The sequence below is a fragment of the Elephantulus edwardii genome, unplaced genomic scaffold, assembly GCF_000299155.1.
Source record: "Elephantulus edwardii isolate Elephantulus edwardi_28Jun2011 unplaced genomic scaffold, EleEdw1.0 scaffold00182, whole genome shotgun sequence".
Classification (NCBI taxonomy): Eukaryota; Metazoa; Chordata; class Mammalia; order Macroscelidea; family Macroscelididae; genus Elephantulus; species Elephantulus edwardii.
The window spans coordinates 1,673,976-1,690,143 of record NW_006399932.1 but is presented as its reverse complement, the minus strand read 5'-3'; the positions used below and the strand labels follow the sequence as shown (position 1 = coordinate 1,690,143).

General features: G+C 41.2%; 1 protein-coding gene across 1 annotated transcript in view; it reads right to left on the bottom strand.

Annotated features, from left to right (window-relative positions):
* The window catches only part of SNX10 (sorting nexin 10), a 34,320-nt gene extending 20,800 nt beyond the window's left edge, over positions 1-13,520 (bottom strand). The window contains exon 1 of the mRNA XM_006896105.1: positions 13,471-13,520. Coding sequence (XP_006896167.1) covers positions 13,471-13,494 — 24 coding nt within the window. The 5' untranslated portion in view covers positions 13,495-13,520. The remainder of the gene's footprint in view (positions 1-13,470) is intronic.
* Between the last annotated feature and the right edge of the window lie 2,648 nt (positions 13,521-16,168).

Below are 16,168 nucleotides of genomic sequence, written 5' to 3'. Positions count from 1 at the left end.
CGCTATGAGTCGCAAACGACTCGAGGGCACATAACAACAACAACAAGAACAACAACAAAAGGTATAGTTCCCATGTAACAAAAAGTTAATGAGTGGAAGAATAGATAAAAACATTCCTCAATGGTTACTAAGGATAGGAGGGAGCAAGGGTGACTCTCTTTCAATATTGCTGATTCTTATGTTGTTATTGTTGTTTTATGAAAGGAAAGGCAGTATCAAATAAATGTGAAGGCCACCTATCTTGACCAAAATAAATAAAAACACTAAGAAATACACAAGAAAAAGTGACAACTTTGGTAAATGCTACAGTAGTAATAACAATCAAACCTAGCATGTGGTCATGAGGTAGAAGTGTGGGCAGCATGCCTATAGGAAGGTATATGTGAGTACACCATGCGCAGGTACTGGTGTGTCTATAACAAAAAACCCAAACCACGCCATCAACTCAACTCCATCTCAGGGCAACCTTCCCTCAGGTTTCTGAGACTGTAAATCTTTATGAGAGGAGACTGTGCCATCTTTTTCTTGTGGATCAGGTGATAGATTCGAACCACCAACCTTTCCATACATACAGTGCACTTTCCAACACATGGTGCACTTAACCACCAAGGCTTCTTCTACATGTATAATAGGAATATGTAATACAGGTTTGTGTGTGCACATGCTTAGGTGGCCTAGTGGGTAAAGAGCTACACTGATAACCCAAAGATAGTGTGTTCAAATCCATCAGCTTCCTCACTGGAGAAAGATGGGTTATCTCCTCTGGAGTGATTTACAGGCCCTGAACATTCACTGGAGGGTCAGCTATAAGTCGGCTCCAACTTGACAGCAATGCGCACACATATTACAAAAGAAGAAGGGGCGTCCTTATGAAGGCTCCCTAGACATATCCAAACAACTCATGGAATTGGGTAACTGTGCTGGAGGTCTTAGGACTACAGTCTCATGAGATAACATATTTAACAGAAATAACAGGGTTCTTTAAGTTCATTGTTCTACAGTCTAGTTTAAGGAGCAGCATTTGGGGTTCTAAAACCTTGTCATCTAAAATACTACTACAGGTCTCTGCTTGTTGGAAGGGAAAGAGAATAAAGGAAATCACAGAGTCTAGGAAGAAATCAGTCCAGGAAATCTAGAATAATTTTTTACATCAAAAGCACAAACCATCAAAGGAAAACATGGTACACTGGACATAATCAATATTTAAACTACCACTGTACAGCACAGATAAACCTACAGAGAATTATGCTAAGTGGCTTAAGTCAGTAACAAAAAGGTATCATAGTGTATAACTACTATCATAAAAAGCAAAGAAAAGGTGGACTTAATCTTGGGTGATTAACAGGGATGAAGAAGTAAAGAGAGGGGAATAAAAATTAATAAATAGATAACTTGGATAAAGGGAAAGACAATATACAATAAGAAGTTGATGTATTGTTGTTGTTGTTGTTAGATGCCATCGAGGCGAGTAGGTCTCATATTCATGCTATGAACAACAGATCTGAAGCCTGTCTTCTCCTGTGCCATCCGCATCATCTCTCATTCACTAGAGCCCATCGCTGCAGTCCCTGTGTCAATCCACCTGGTTGAGGGTCTTCCTCTCTTTCTCATTCCCTCCACCTTTCCAAGCTTGATGTCCTTCTCCAAGCAATAGCCTCTACTAGCAACATACTGTGAGATGAAGAGAGGGATTAGATATTTCATTTAATTACAGTAATCAATTATAAGTAAGTCATAAAACTAAACTGTGTGAATGAAAAACCAATATGACATGGAACTTTCATGAAAGCAAAAAAGGTAACTTTTTTTTTCAAGTGAAAGAAAATTTAAAGACTTCTGCACTGCAAAAGACGTAATAAAGATGAAAGACAAATTACAGGCTGGAATAAGCACAAATCACACATCTTACAAAGAGTGTGTGTATCTAAAATAAAAATCCCCAAGATGATTCCAACCTACAGCAATCCTACAGAACAGGGTAAAACAGACTCATAAGGTTTTCTAGGTTCTAAATCTTTATGGAAGCAGACTGCAAACATCTTTCTCTGTTGGGTTCAAGTTACTGAACTTTTTGGTAGCTGTCAAGTGCTTAATCATTGCACTACTAGGGCTTCTTGGAATATGTCAAGAACTCTCAAAATTAAACATTTTTAAAAATTCAATTTGAAAATGGGCACAAGACATAAAAAGACATTTCAAACACACAGACAAAATCTATACAGATGGCAAATAAACACAAAGAAAGATGTTCAACATCATTACCAACTTAAAAATCTAAAACCTACTGCCATTAAATAAATTTCAACTTATAAAGTCCCTGTAGGACAAAGGTGAATTGCCCCAAAGGGTTTCCAAGGCAGTAAATCCTTATCGAAGTAACTACCACATTCCTCCTGCACAATGGCTGGTGGGTTCACACCGGTTATCAATGCTCCTTCATGAACGTTACAGAAACACCAATGAAAACCACATGGAGATAGCATTACACACTGATCACAAAGGATTAATAATAATAAAATAATAATAATAATCACTAGAATCTGAATCACTTGTTCACTGTTGATGAGAACGTAAAATGGTCCAGTCGTTCTGTACAATAGGATGGCATCTTTTTTTAAGAGTAAAGCAGAATTAGTATCAGAGTCAACAACTGCACTCTTGCAATAACTTGGGTGAACCTCAAGGGAATTATACTGAGTGGAAACAATCTCAAAAGGATAGGCATGAACTGTAGGATTCCATGGAGGGCAGGTCAGTGGTTGCCAGGGGTTAAAGATGGGGAGGGAGTTAAGTGTGATTATGGAGTAGCAGGAGGAAGCCTTGATGAGGCAGCTCTGAATGCTGTTTGTGATGAGAGCCACAAGAAGCTACACATATGATAAAACTGCATACAGAGAGAGAGAGAGAGAGAGAATGTATACAGAATACTGAAGGTGTCTACATCAATTTCCTGGTATTGATATTAGAGGAAAGAGCTCTGGTAGGTAGTGTAATTCACTTCTAACCTACATGTGGCACCTCTCTGGAGGTTCAAATCTACCAGCGGTTCAGTATAGCCTCTGAAAATCCACTGTAGGGTCAGCTATGAATTGGTTACTCTTCTAGAGCAGTGAGAGAGTGATTTTATAGCGTAACTATGCCAAGATGCTAATACTGAGAAAGACACTGTCATGGGTACACAGCACCTCCCCATACATTTCTTCTCAAATTCCTGGGTTTTTTAAATTATTTTTAATAAAGAGTTATGCTGTCTTGGTTTGGTTTTTAAAGAGAGAAACTTCTTTTTTTTCCCAGCCAGTCATTCAAAACCAAATGAGTTTCAAGAGAACAAAAACACTTTCTCTCCTTTATGGAAGTAAAAGTTTTTCTTCAGGAATGCTTCCTTTATTTCCAGAGTAATACAATCTCTACAAAATCCTAGCCTTGGTATACTTTGTAGCTCAGTAAAGGTGCTAACTGTAGAATATTTGCTCAGATTATAAGGAGCAGAATTGAGACAAAAGTAACAATATTTTGTTGTTGCTGTTGTTGTTAGGTACCGCTGAGTTGGAACCAACTCATAGCTGAGTCTCTAATTGGTTCTCAGAGGCTGTCTGGTGGCCTAGTGGTAAAGAAGTGCCCTGCCAACCCAAAGGCACTCGGTTTGACTTCACCAGCAGCTTCGTGGGAGAAAGATGAGGAATCTCCTCCTGTGCAATTTACTTCTTCTGAAAACCCTCTGGAGGGTCAGCTATGAGTTGGTTCCGACTTGATGGTACACAGCTAAAAGTAACTCACTCACACAGGAGGAGTTTGTCTGTCTCTCTCCCACAGTGCAGCAGAGGATTCGAACTTCCATTCTGGTTGGCAGTGCCATGTCCCTCTTACTCTCTAGGCCATCAGAGCTTCCTATTAAAAGCTGGTAAGGGAGAACATCTCAATATTTTGATGAGAAATTGGATAAGGATTATATTTTCTATCACAAAAACAAAATTATTTCCTTTATATTCCCCCTCACTTTCTCAAGACATTTTTTCACTTCAAAGATTTGCTTTACATATTGATGCATTTAAACTGGAAACTCCTGATAGAAGAATCGGTGCCTCTGAGTGGTTCTGGTAAAGAGTACTGAACAAACTACCAAAAGAATAAATAAATCCATAGGTCTGGGAGAAAGTGCAACCCGGGGGCTCCTTAGACACAAGGAGGGCAAAATTTTGCCTCACATACTTTAGGCATCTTGTTAGGAGAGGTCTGCCCTTGGTAAAAGACTTGGAAAAGTGGAGAGTCAGAAAAAGAGAAGAAGACCCTCAATGAGATGAATTGTCACAGGGACTTGTAGCTCTGGGCTCAAATGAGGCAGAAATAATGAGCATACAGGATAGGGCAGGGTTCTGATCTGATCATGGGGCCACTACGAGTCCTAGATGGCACCTAACAACAACAAAAACAACAGTCATTTCGTTGTAATGTACTGAGCACCCTATGTGGTAGGCACTGTTCTATAGAGCTAACAACTGCAGAATCTTACCAACATCTTATTTAAAAAGGTACTGTCCAAGGAAGACATTCAGATGGCCAACAAGCACATGAAGAAATGTTCAAAATCCCTAGCCCTGAGAGAGATGCAAATCAAGACAACTATGAGATATCATCTCACGCCAGTAAGACTAGCAAAATTTAACAGAACAGCAAGCAACAAATGCTGGCGAGGTTGTGGAGAGATTGGAACCCTTATTCACTGTTGGTGGGAGTGTAAAATGGTGCAACCACTGTGGAAAGTATTGTGGCGCTTTCTCAAAATGTTGCAAATAAAGATAGATACCATTTGACCCAGCAATTCCACTACTGGGAATATACCCTAAAGAGACCATAAATGACATCCAAGTAGATATATGTATACCCATGTTTATCGCGGCTTTGTTTACAATAGCAAGGAGTTGGAAACAACCTAAATGCCCATCAACAAATGAATCGGTAGAGAAGCTGTGATACATTCGCACAATGGAATACTATGCTGCATTGAAAAACAAGGAACTCATGCAATATTATTCAAAATGGGTGACCCTGGAGGACATTATGCTGAGTGAGGTATCTCAGTCACAAAGGGACAAATGCTATATGGTGCCACTGCTATAGAATGAGGCTGGCATTGGGGTGGGGGTAAGACTGAGAAAAACTGGATGAAATATGTTTACGGCATTGAAGTCTATGGGGGAGAGAATAGTCTAAAAGTATTATATTTTAGGGTATTATTTTTATCGTAGGAGTATGCAATGAGGGTTGCAGAGTGGATTATATTTGGGGGTGGGGGTAGGGTTTGGGGAGGTGCGGGGGGATTGTGTAATAATGAGGGAGTTTTTCTTTTGCTTTTCAAGGAGAGGAGCAAAGGGGGGGGAGGGGTTTGTGCGGGGAGAAGGGTGCAACACCAAAATCTCTGTAGATGTTCATTGAAATGAAAAATAAACAAACTAAATTAATAAAAAAAAATTTAAAAAAGGTACTGTCCAAGATACTGTGCTCAAGTCTTTCGTTCATAGTGTCGCTATGAGTCGTCTATGACTCAACAGCACCTAAGAACAATAACGACAACAGAGAGAGAGCTACGTTGGCCTAGTGGAGAGAAAGTTTTGCTACCAAGCCCAAGGTGGGTGAGTTTATTCTGCGGCCCTCAGACCTAGTTCAAATTGTTGGTTTGTTGTTGTTTTCAAACATTCTTCTAGGTGGTATAGCACTGGTCTGTGCATTGCTGTACAGAGGTAACTCGTGGTTGCTGTGATGCTAAACACTGTGACACTGATATGTCAAATGTGATAATGGTTACCCATGGTGGACAGTGCTTGCTGGAGCTTCTTGATTAAAACAAGCTTGGAAGCAGAAGTGGCATCCACTTCTGAAATGGCTTGCCTCCGGAAACCCTATGAACAGTGCTCAGGTCTTTCATTTCAGGTGGCTATGAGTCGTCTATGACTCGACAGCACCTAACAATGACAACAACAGCTGTCCAAGAGCTCCGTCCTATAACAATCAATATCAAAACTTCAATATAGCCTTTTTCATTTATTATCATCTCTATTAATAACAACTTGAAAGGTGCAAGGAATGAGTAACAACTTGAAAAGCACAAGCATGGATCAAATAACTGTCCCTTTATTTTCTACCAATGGTTATGACAAATAATCTAAAAGACATAGTACTACAGTATCGCACTTACATAGGGGAGCTGGCAGCCCTGCATAGTTCCTGTTCCACTGTCCTCTCCCTACTAACTTTATGGAAGTCTTTGATAGAGAATTGAACTTTCGTTCCAGAAGATGCCAGGCATTCAGCTGGATGTCCTCACAAGGAGGATGCTGGACTGGAGAGGGACATTATGTGTGGGTCTCTGCTAGCTCTTTAAACTGCAAATAAAAGAACTTCCTCTTACAAAAAAAAAAAAGAAAGAAAGAAAGGAAAAAAAAGACATACTACAAGGGATTTCAAGCTGCCTTTTCACAGCTTGGAGTGTGCTTAAATGCTATCCTCTGCTGGTTTGTTTTGAAATACGACTGTGAGAAAGCTTTTCTTACTTCAGGATCAACAAATGTGGATAAGATATCTGTCTTTTACATACTACAACAATTCATGATGTTGCAAATTCCTTTATACATTTAGTGTCCAAAATCAATAATTATCTGTCTACATTCCAAGACCTATTAGAAAAACTATAGTAAAAATATACTGATTCTTTCCAACAAGAAATAAATGCCAAACTGCGTTGCACTCCACCATATGGATACAGTCAGCCAGAAGCTGACCATGGAAAACTCAACAGGACAAAGGATGCAGTTTCTTCAACAAACAGACTGCAGAAGAGAGGAAGAGGCTAAAATACTTTAACCAACATGTCCACAAAATACAATGCGTGGTGCTTATCTGGCTCATGACTCAACGAACCAACTGTATAAATACATTCTTTTTCTCAAAATAATCAGGGGAACTTCAGCAGCAACTGAATATTGATGATAGGAAAAAATAAATGTTAATTATTTAAGAGGTGATAATATGGTTGGTTTGTTTAAAAGGTCGTTTTTAGAGTTGCATACTGAAATATTTACAGGTGAAATTATGTAAGGTCTGGAATTTGTTTCAAAATGACCTAGTGTGTAGTAGCAAGAGGAAGTGATGGAAGGGACTGGGTTGGCCAGGAATTAGTAATTGCTGAAGCAAACTTATAGCTACTGGTGGCATAAATAGCTCATGTGCTGAACTATTGTTGTTATTAAGTGCCGTCGAGTCGTAGGCAACTCATAGTGACCCTATGAACGAAAGTACTCAACACTTGTGTGACTTTCATCCTTTCTCCAGGTTCATAGGGTTTCCAGAGGCAAGCTATTATAGAAGTGGATGCCATTCCTGCTTCCAAGCTTGTTTCAACCGGGGAGCGCCACCAAACACTGTCCGCCATGCGTAATCACTAACACATTTGACAGATCAGCGTCACAGTGTTCAGTTTCACAGCAACCACAAGTTACCTCTGTAAGGCAAGAGGACACACCAGGGCTATACCACCTAGAAGAATGTTTGAGCAAAAACAATAAAAAACGGACCTGAGGGTCGCAGGTTAGAGTCACCCACTTTTGGCTTGGTAGGATCACTTCCTCTCCACTAGGGCAACTGATTTCTCTCTGTGCTGAACTAGTAACTTAAAAAAAAATGGAGATTTGATCTCAGAGGCGCCTTTGAAGAAAGGTTTGTCCAGCTACTCAAAAAATGTGAATCCTAGGAATTCAGTTTCTCCTTGATATACACAAGGTCTCTGTGAGTTACAGATGCAACAGATACTGATAAGCTACTTCATATGTATATAAACTTTTTTGTAAGCAAACATTAAACCAGAAAAAGTGAAAGAGAACAGCAAGAGAGGGAAGGAAAGAGAAAGGAAGAAAAAGAAGGTGTGAGAGAGAACAAGGCAGATTTAGGCATCGGAGAGCTTTCTGTCGTCTCCCTCAGAATTCCCAGCAACCCGCACCAGGTGGGAATATTCTTTAACAATATCCACTGGGTCCCAGCCTAGTCTAATTTGTTTCCTAACATGAAAATCATTATTTCCTGGAGGAAGCATGGACTGTTAATTCCCTCAGTCAACTTAACTGTTATGTTGAACACAGAAAAGTGAAATTTAGAGGCAACACACCCAGAATGGGAGTATATCCCTCTCTTCACTCCCTGTAGGGGCCTTTCTCTCCTTCAGGGGTGGGGTCCTTGCCTTGTGCTGTCTGGGACTCTTAGGAGAGCACCTGGACCTGCTCCACTCACAGACCCCATGCCAAGAAGCTGACTGACTTATTCTCACTAAAATACTAATAGTTTCCCAGGAGTCAGTTTACACTAAGGATAAAGTAGGTACACGTGGAAGGCTGGGGAAATGGAGTGTGTTAGACCTTTAACCTAAAGGTATAAATGTCTTGTAGTAGAGTAGAATTCAGTCAACATCAAGAAGACAAAAGATTCTTACTCCTGGGCCAATGGGCAGCACCATGAAGGATGTAGAAGAGACTGAGGTTATTAACAGTTACAGATGTGCCACAATCAACATTCTTGGCACCAGGAGTCAGAAAATCAAAAGGCAAACTGCTTAAGTAAATCTGTTGTCAGAGACCTTTCCAGAGTACTGAGAAGCAACGATGTCAGTCTAGAGACTAATGTGTGTCTAATCCAGGACATGGTCTTCACAATTATTTGCTATGCATCAGAGAGCTGGACAATGACTAAAGATGACAGAAAAAGAACCAATGCCTTTGAGTTGTGGTGCTGGAGAAGAGTCTTAAACATACCATGGACTGCCAAGAAAACAAATAGATCTGTCTTGGAGAGGGTGAAATCAAATTTCTTCTTGGAAGCTAGGATTTTGAAGCTCTGTCTCACATACTTTGGGCATGTGGCCAGGAAGGATCTGTTCCTTGTTGAAGGGCATCATGCTCAGAAGGGTGGAGGGACAGTGCAGGAGAGGAAGACCCTGGATGAGATGGACTGATATAGTAACTAGGGCAATGGGGGTAAGCTTGCAGGAGTCAGTGAGTCTGGCTCAGGACAGGGAGGACTTCAGAGCTGTTGTACATGGGGTCACTATGAGTTGCAGGCAACTCAACAGCACGTAACAACAAAAGCAACAATCAAAACTAGCAGAGCTAAACCCCACTACACACACACACACGGGATTCTAAACCACTAAGAAGTCACATATCACAGGTAGATAAAAAAAAACCAAATCCATTTCCTTCGAGCTGATTCCAATCCATGGCAGTCCCACGTGGTAGAATAGAATGCTCCTTTGGTTTTGCTTTGTTAAAATCTCTAGAGGAGACTTCCTCCAACAGAGCCACTGGATAGGTCCAAACTGCCAGCCTTCAGGTTGGTACGAAATCTAAAATGCACTGCCCCGTGAGACTATTTCAATTCAAAGTGACCCTTCACTGGGTTTCTGAAGCGGCACATCTTTAAAGGAGGAGACTGTCCATCTTTCTCCCACAGAGCAGCTGGTGGATCTGATCCACTGACCTTTCACTGCACCACGTAATACACTATGCCACCAGAGTTCCTCAGGTTGGTAGTTGGATACCAGGCATTTATGTCATCCAAAGACTTTCCTGATGTGGGTTGAACCATTCTATCTCTCTCAATGAGCTCTGGGTAGAAGAAAAACCTGTGGCCTTTGTTAGGAACACAGCAGTAGCATGGGTGCCTGGGCGAGAATATGCAACCCCACACAATAGGTTGTCCGCAGGAGAAATGCTGCTTCACCTCCCAGAAGGTAAGTTCAACTTGACTGGAGCAAGGGTTCTTAATGCAATAGAAAGAAAGTGCCCCTCCTGGATGGTAGAATATAGAAGGAACAATAATGTTGACTCCACAAAAGACACTCTCAGAAACATGTTTCCTGTCACAGCCATCTGCCTTTTCATTTGGAATCTGGGCTCTGTCTCATTAAACAGAAGAGTTGATTCAGTTGGGTACATCTAATTATTCTTATTAAAATATGTAACCATAATATTTTAATTGTAAATTAAAGTTGCATGCATGAATGAATCTGAATTCATTTTCATTTTACAGTGGCCCACTGCCAGGCCTTTTTATGGAGAAAATTCATCAGCTAGGATATGACTCTCCTGGGAATTCAAACCAATGTGCAAATGGAAAATGTCTAACTAACATGGGAGCTCTCAGTTCCTTTTCTCCTCTCTCCAGATTTATTACAGTAATAAAGATATTTTAACAAGAAAGATGGCATTTGATCCTCCACCTCCAACATCTTTAAATGAAGAGGGGGGAAAGGCTGAATTACCAAACTTCTAGACTGGCACCATCACTTAGGTGGGACCACACCCCTCAGCCTTTTGAATCTTGAACCAGGATGGTAATAGATCTCAAATTAGGTGTCACACTCCTTGTTAATTCACAATGTCTACTGTAGGCACACCAAGTGTAAAGTGCACTCGCTCTCTCACTCTCGCTCTCGCACACACACACAGACACACAGACACACACACAAGACAACTATTCCAGATAGCAGAACAATCAGGGACATGGCATTTGGACTTGACATAAATGATCAAGTGAACTATTTTCCACTAAACTACCAGCCAACCACTAGGATATTTAAAGGGCTCAACCAAAACCTCCTCCACTCCAAACTGGCATCGATGGTAGGGTGTTGCTGGGGTAGGCAGGAAGATAAAAATGTCTTCTATAACGGAGGCATTCGGAAAGTCTCTCTTGACTTCCAAACTGAAGCCTGAGGAGTGAGGCGTTGTTAGTCAGTTAAGGTGGTGTTATGAGTGGGAAAGAGGGATTATTCCAGGCAGAGGAAAGCACATCTGTGAGGGCCCAGTAAGTGGAAAAGCACAGAAAACACACAAGGCGCCAAAGGCAGCTCAGAACAGAGCAGTGTGGGTGCACTGAGCAGGAGAGATTGAGTCAGGGTAAAAATCTAGAAGGTCATGCTAGCTACATGTACAAAATGCATTGATTTATGATGAAAATATTACAGGGTCTCCAGAATATGTGGGCAGTGATAATTCAGGGGTAGAATTCCATGGTGGCATGTTACTATTGTTGTTATATCCCATGGAGTTGGAACCTCCTGATAGCTGACCTTCCAGTGGGGTTTCAGAAGCACATGGGAGAGGACTGCCCATCTTTCTCCTGCTGGGAAGCTAGTAGGTTCGAACCATGTGCCTTTGGGTTGGCAGTCCAGCTCCTTGTCCCTACGCCACTAGAACACATCATGTATTGAACTGCTAATTGAAAAGTTAGCACTTCAAATTAACCTGCTGCTCCACCAGACAAAGATGGGCAGTCTCGTCCTATAAAGATTTACAGCCTCAGAAACCCCATGGAGGGACCAACTGCCTCAACAGAAGTGGATTTTGTTTCGTTTTGTTTTGTTTTGTTTTGTTTTATGTGAAGGACTTAATTTCAATTCCCTGTCAGTATACCTCATGCAGAACCACCATCCATCTCAGCATTTATGTTTCTAATACTGAACAGGTTTCAAACTAAGACAGCCTAGAAAGAAAGGCCTGGAAATCTACTTCTAAAGTTCAGTCATCTAAAACCCAAAGGATCACAAAAGCCCTATCCCACTAGGGATGGGCTTGCCATGAGCCAAGGAGTCAACTCAGTGCCGCTAACCGGAACTACACATCCAGAACCCAGCCTTGCTGTGGTTAATTCTTGCTCAGTGAGATTAAACATTATACCTGAACATTACACCTCTTTTCAACTTGAAGTGGCTTTTTTCGTTTCCAGTTGGAGAATTTCCAGTTTGAAATTCCTTCAACTTATGTTATGTAATTATTCACAGGGAGCTCTGATGGCCTAGTGGCAAGAAGCAGCGTTGCAATCCCAAAGGCGCATAGTTCAAATCCAGCAGGCTGTTCCATGGAAGTCAGTTGGGCCACTTCCTCCTATTCAATTTACTATCTCTGAAAAACCGCTTGAGGGTCAGCTATGGGTCATTTCAGACTCAGTGGTAGACAACAACAATTATTTAAAATAAAGGATATTTTTAGAGTCAATTAAAGATTTTGTTTAGAGAGTTAGAGAATCTTCCTCATTTTTTATTAATTGAATTGAGGTTATAATAACAAAAAAAAATCACCTTCTAATTGGAAAAAGTCTTCACTGCTTTCATTAGTAGTTTCTCTCCCAAGGGTAAAACCTTTACAACATGCTTTTGGAACAGTGCTGGTCGTGGGCAGAGCCCATTTTCTTGGTATAGCCAGCCTGTGGTCTCAGGCCACTGCCAGTATTTCCTGGAGCAAACATCTGCCCAGTGTTGTTTAACACAGAGACATGGAGTGTGGTTGGTCTATAAACTGTGCAGGGTTACCTTTTGGGGTGGAGGCAAAAGGACAGGCTGGAAAGGGACACACAGGGCTCCTGATAAGACACCAAAACATCTTTACTTTGATCTGAGTCATAGTTGCATTTACATGTACATTTATGGTGCATAATACGATGCTGTAGTCTAATAAAGTTAAAACCATGAACTCAGTCTTAAAAATTGGGACCACCTAGAATTAAACAGTGGCAGCAGCTGGACTACTGACAAGGGGTAATAATGAAAGAAAATATATGAGGGCTAGCAATGGAGTTGTAGGAATAATGCTATGAAAAATCTTGTTTAGTGTTTTAACTCTGGGCATGTATGCACCCAAAACTATGTGACTTTGTGTGTATGTATGTTTATGTTCTGTGTTCTCCATGATTCTCTCACAGGTTCTCCATGAGAAGGTCCATGTGCCATGGCTGTTCCTTGGCTTCACCAAAGGACCATGTTTCTGGTACTATAGTTGTCACAGTAGGAGAAATGGAAACTTCCTGACAAAGAGATTTTCAAAAAAAGGTTTGGTGCCATGTTTGTCATATCATCTTCTGGTGTAAAACAAACTCAGGAAACTGAAGTTGGCAGCCTTTGAGGTCAAGGCTGCTGCCAGAAAGACACAGACTTGTCTGCTTTGTGTGAAGCCATGCCAAGAGATTCAAAAGGCAATAAGCAGATCAAAGCTGAGCCTGCTGGCCAACAGTTCCCTTGAGGTGTTACCCAACAGCAGGAGATTCAGGTATGAGGCACCAGAGCAGAAAAGAGAGAAAACACACCGGGAAGGGCAAGAGTGGGAGGCAGGCCTGGGAGAACTCTGAGTCATGAGAAAAGGCATTGCTTATAAGCAGTGAGTGGGAGAGAGCTATAGAGTATTCCACAGCTCAGCCACTGGAACTAAAAATGAAGGCAGAGAATGCACCAATGATGAGGAAGGGGGGATATGTGTTGCAGGGTGGACATTTCGTTCTTCCAGCAGCCCACTCTAGGGCTCCCCTGAAATAACTTTCCACCACAGATTTATGAGCAGTGATGGAAGAACTAACCTACCGAGGTTAAAGACAGCTGCTGTTTTTGTATCATAGTGCCCTCAGGGATTACTTATTTTTTTCTTTCTGGTAACGTACCTCTTTCTGTTGCTCTGGAAACATCTTCAGCACAGGATCCAATCAATCTGAAAAATAAAGAAATCTACAGTAGGTGATTTGATGCATCCAGCCTGGAGGAGATATGCCTCTGATGGCCATCAGGATCACTACAGAGAGAACCTAACCCTCCTGTTGTCCCCTGAAAGCAAACTTAAACTTCTGTCTCTTGCTCCTAACTGCTGAACCAAAGTGAATTAGGGCCCTTGGAGAAGAGCTGGTCCACACTGGTGACTATAAATGTGGATCATGGTTCATCTGATGCAGTTGACAAGCCCAAATAGGCACCTAAAAATCAAAGGAGTCAGGGTATTTCACTCTAGTTTAAGAACTGTTATTGTTGTTTTGCACCATTGTGTGAGAAGTGACTCATACTGTACCGTTCCAAGGTTTTCAGAGACAGTGACATGGTCCATCATTCTCCCATGGAGAAGTTAGAAGATTTGAACCCTGTGCCTTTGGGTTGGCAGTGTAACTCCTTATCACTAGGCCACCAGAGCTCCTAGCTTACAAATTAGAGCCTATATATAAAAAGTTAGCAGTTGCCATTTCTGAGTGGTGCAATCATTGGGGGGGGGTGATTTTTTTTAAACTTTTCTCATCTGAGTGAAAGTTTATAGAGCAAATTCATTTTCTATTCACACACTGATACACATTATGTTTTATGACAGGAATTACAATCACCACATTGTTGCAGCATATTTCCCCCTTTACTCCTGTGATTCTCCTTTTCATTCATCCTCTAGTCTATCCTTTTCTGCCTTCTAGGCAAATGCTGCCTATATGATTGATTTTTACTTCCTTCTTTTTTGCATTCTTTAGAGAGTTTTGTTACTTTTAAAGTAAGAAAAGCATGTTTGCTTGGGTTGAGGTGGTTGTTTTGTTGTTGGGTTTTTTTAAGGTAAAGTACAGGTCCTTTATTAGGGAAGAAACGTCCCAGAGAGAGGGTCAGGTCATTGTCTGAAAGTAAATAGTGACAAAGAACAGAAAGCATGTACTTTTAAAAGTGAAAGTAAAACCTGCCGTGTTTGTTTATTATTTTTATCATTTCCTCCAAAGAAAACAGGCTCATTTCACTTCTGTATTTCATTTCCTCTCATCTTAGGATATTGAGCAATTTTTCTAGTTTAAAAAGAAATCACCAACTTCTTACTTTCATCTTCAAATCTCACATTAGTACCGGTTTCCTCATCTGCTCTGGGAGCCACCTCTGTTCTTTGTCCTGCGCTGAGCAAGCCCATGTTGGCGCAGGTGTCCTCCCTGAGCCTCCTTCTCCCCAGAGCAAACTCTTGGGCCAGGATCCTCATTCATGAGGCAGCTACAGGGAGTCCCTGCTGTGGGTCGCCTGGCACCCTCCTCCCCTCATACCTCCGGAGAAGCCATCCACGGCTGCTCAGCTACTGAAGGCACAGCCTGGCATGAAAAGCACCAGGCAATGCTGGACCAGGAAAAACTGCAAGACTTTTCTTTGGGAAAAGAAGTTCGATCATGACATAAGGCTTGGAGTTCTGAGTTACCAGAAGTTAAACAGAAGCTGGAGAGAGGTGAAAAGAAATTATAAGGTATTGAAAGCTACAGACTCACCCTTAGAAATTATAATAGAAAGCCCTGACCATTAATATCCACAAGAACACTCTGCACCAGGGCCCGTTCAGAGGTCTTTCTAGCACTCCACGTGGACCTCTTGTATGGGAACCTCCCTCTTGTATGGGAACCCACACACTAACACATGAAAACTGGTATTCATCCACTGGGGGAGAGATGGCAGAGTGGACAGAACCATCTGTAAATCAGGCCTCAAACTGTTCTCACTAGTCCAATCATAAAACTTTTTTTTAAAAAAAAGGAAAAGAAAATCAAATAAGCAGATGTCTAAATTCCAAAGTGTGGTTTCTAGTTTTTCAACCATTTATTGTTGTTGTTATGTGCCGTCGAGTAACCTATGACCTTAGCGACCATATGTATAGCTTTGAAGCCTGCCTATTCTGAGCCACTCTCACTAATTCTGACATACCTATCCCCATTACCCCAGTTACTGTATCAATCCCTCTCACCCAGGGTCTTCCTCTCCTGTGCTGTTGCTTCACCCTTCCAAACATGATGTCCTTCTCCAAGGACTCATCCCTCCTGGCTATGTGCCCAAAGTATGTGAGAGAGAGCTTCAAAATCCTAGCCTCCAAGGAGAAACTTTTACCCTCTCCAAGACAGACTTATTTGTTCTCTTGGTGGTCCATGGTCTGTTCAAGACTCTTCTCCAGCACCACAACTCAAAGTCATCAATTCTTCTTCTACCATCCTTAGTCATTATCCAGCTCTCTGATGTATGTATGCTGTATATAGCAAGTAATTGTGAAGACCATGACCTTGATCAGGTGCACCTTAATCTGTAGACAGACATCACTGATTCTCAGTACTCTAGAGAGGTCCCAGCAGATTTTCTTAGTGCAATTTGTCTTTTCAACCATTTATTCCTAAAGAATACCTTAAAGAGGAAAATATTTATTTATTTATATTTATTAAGAGTCTAACAAAAAAATACTGGCTTGTGGTACACTGAAAACAATGAAACTACTTCCTAATTTCTCTATGATACAATTCCATTTATGATCATGAAGGTAATGGTAGGCCAAATTTTGGGTATGACATTTTGTAGCTAGTGGAAAAGTTACAGAATTTAGGC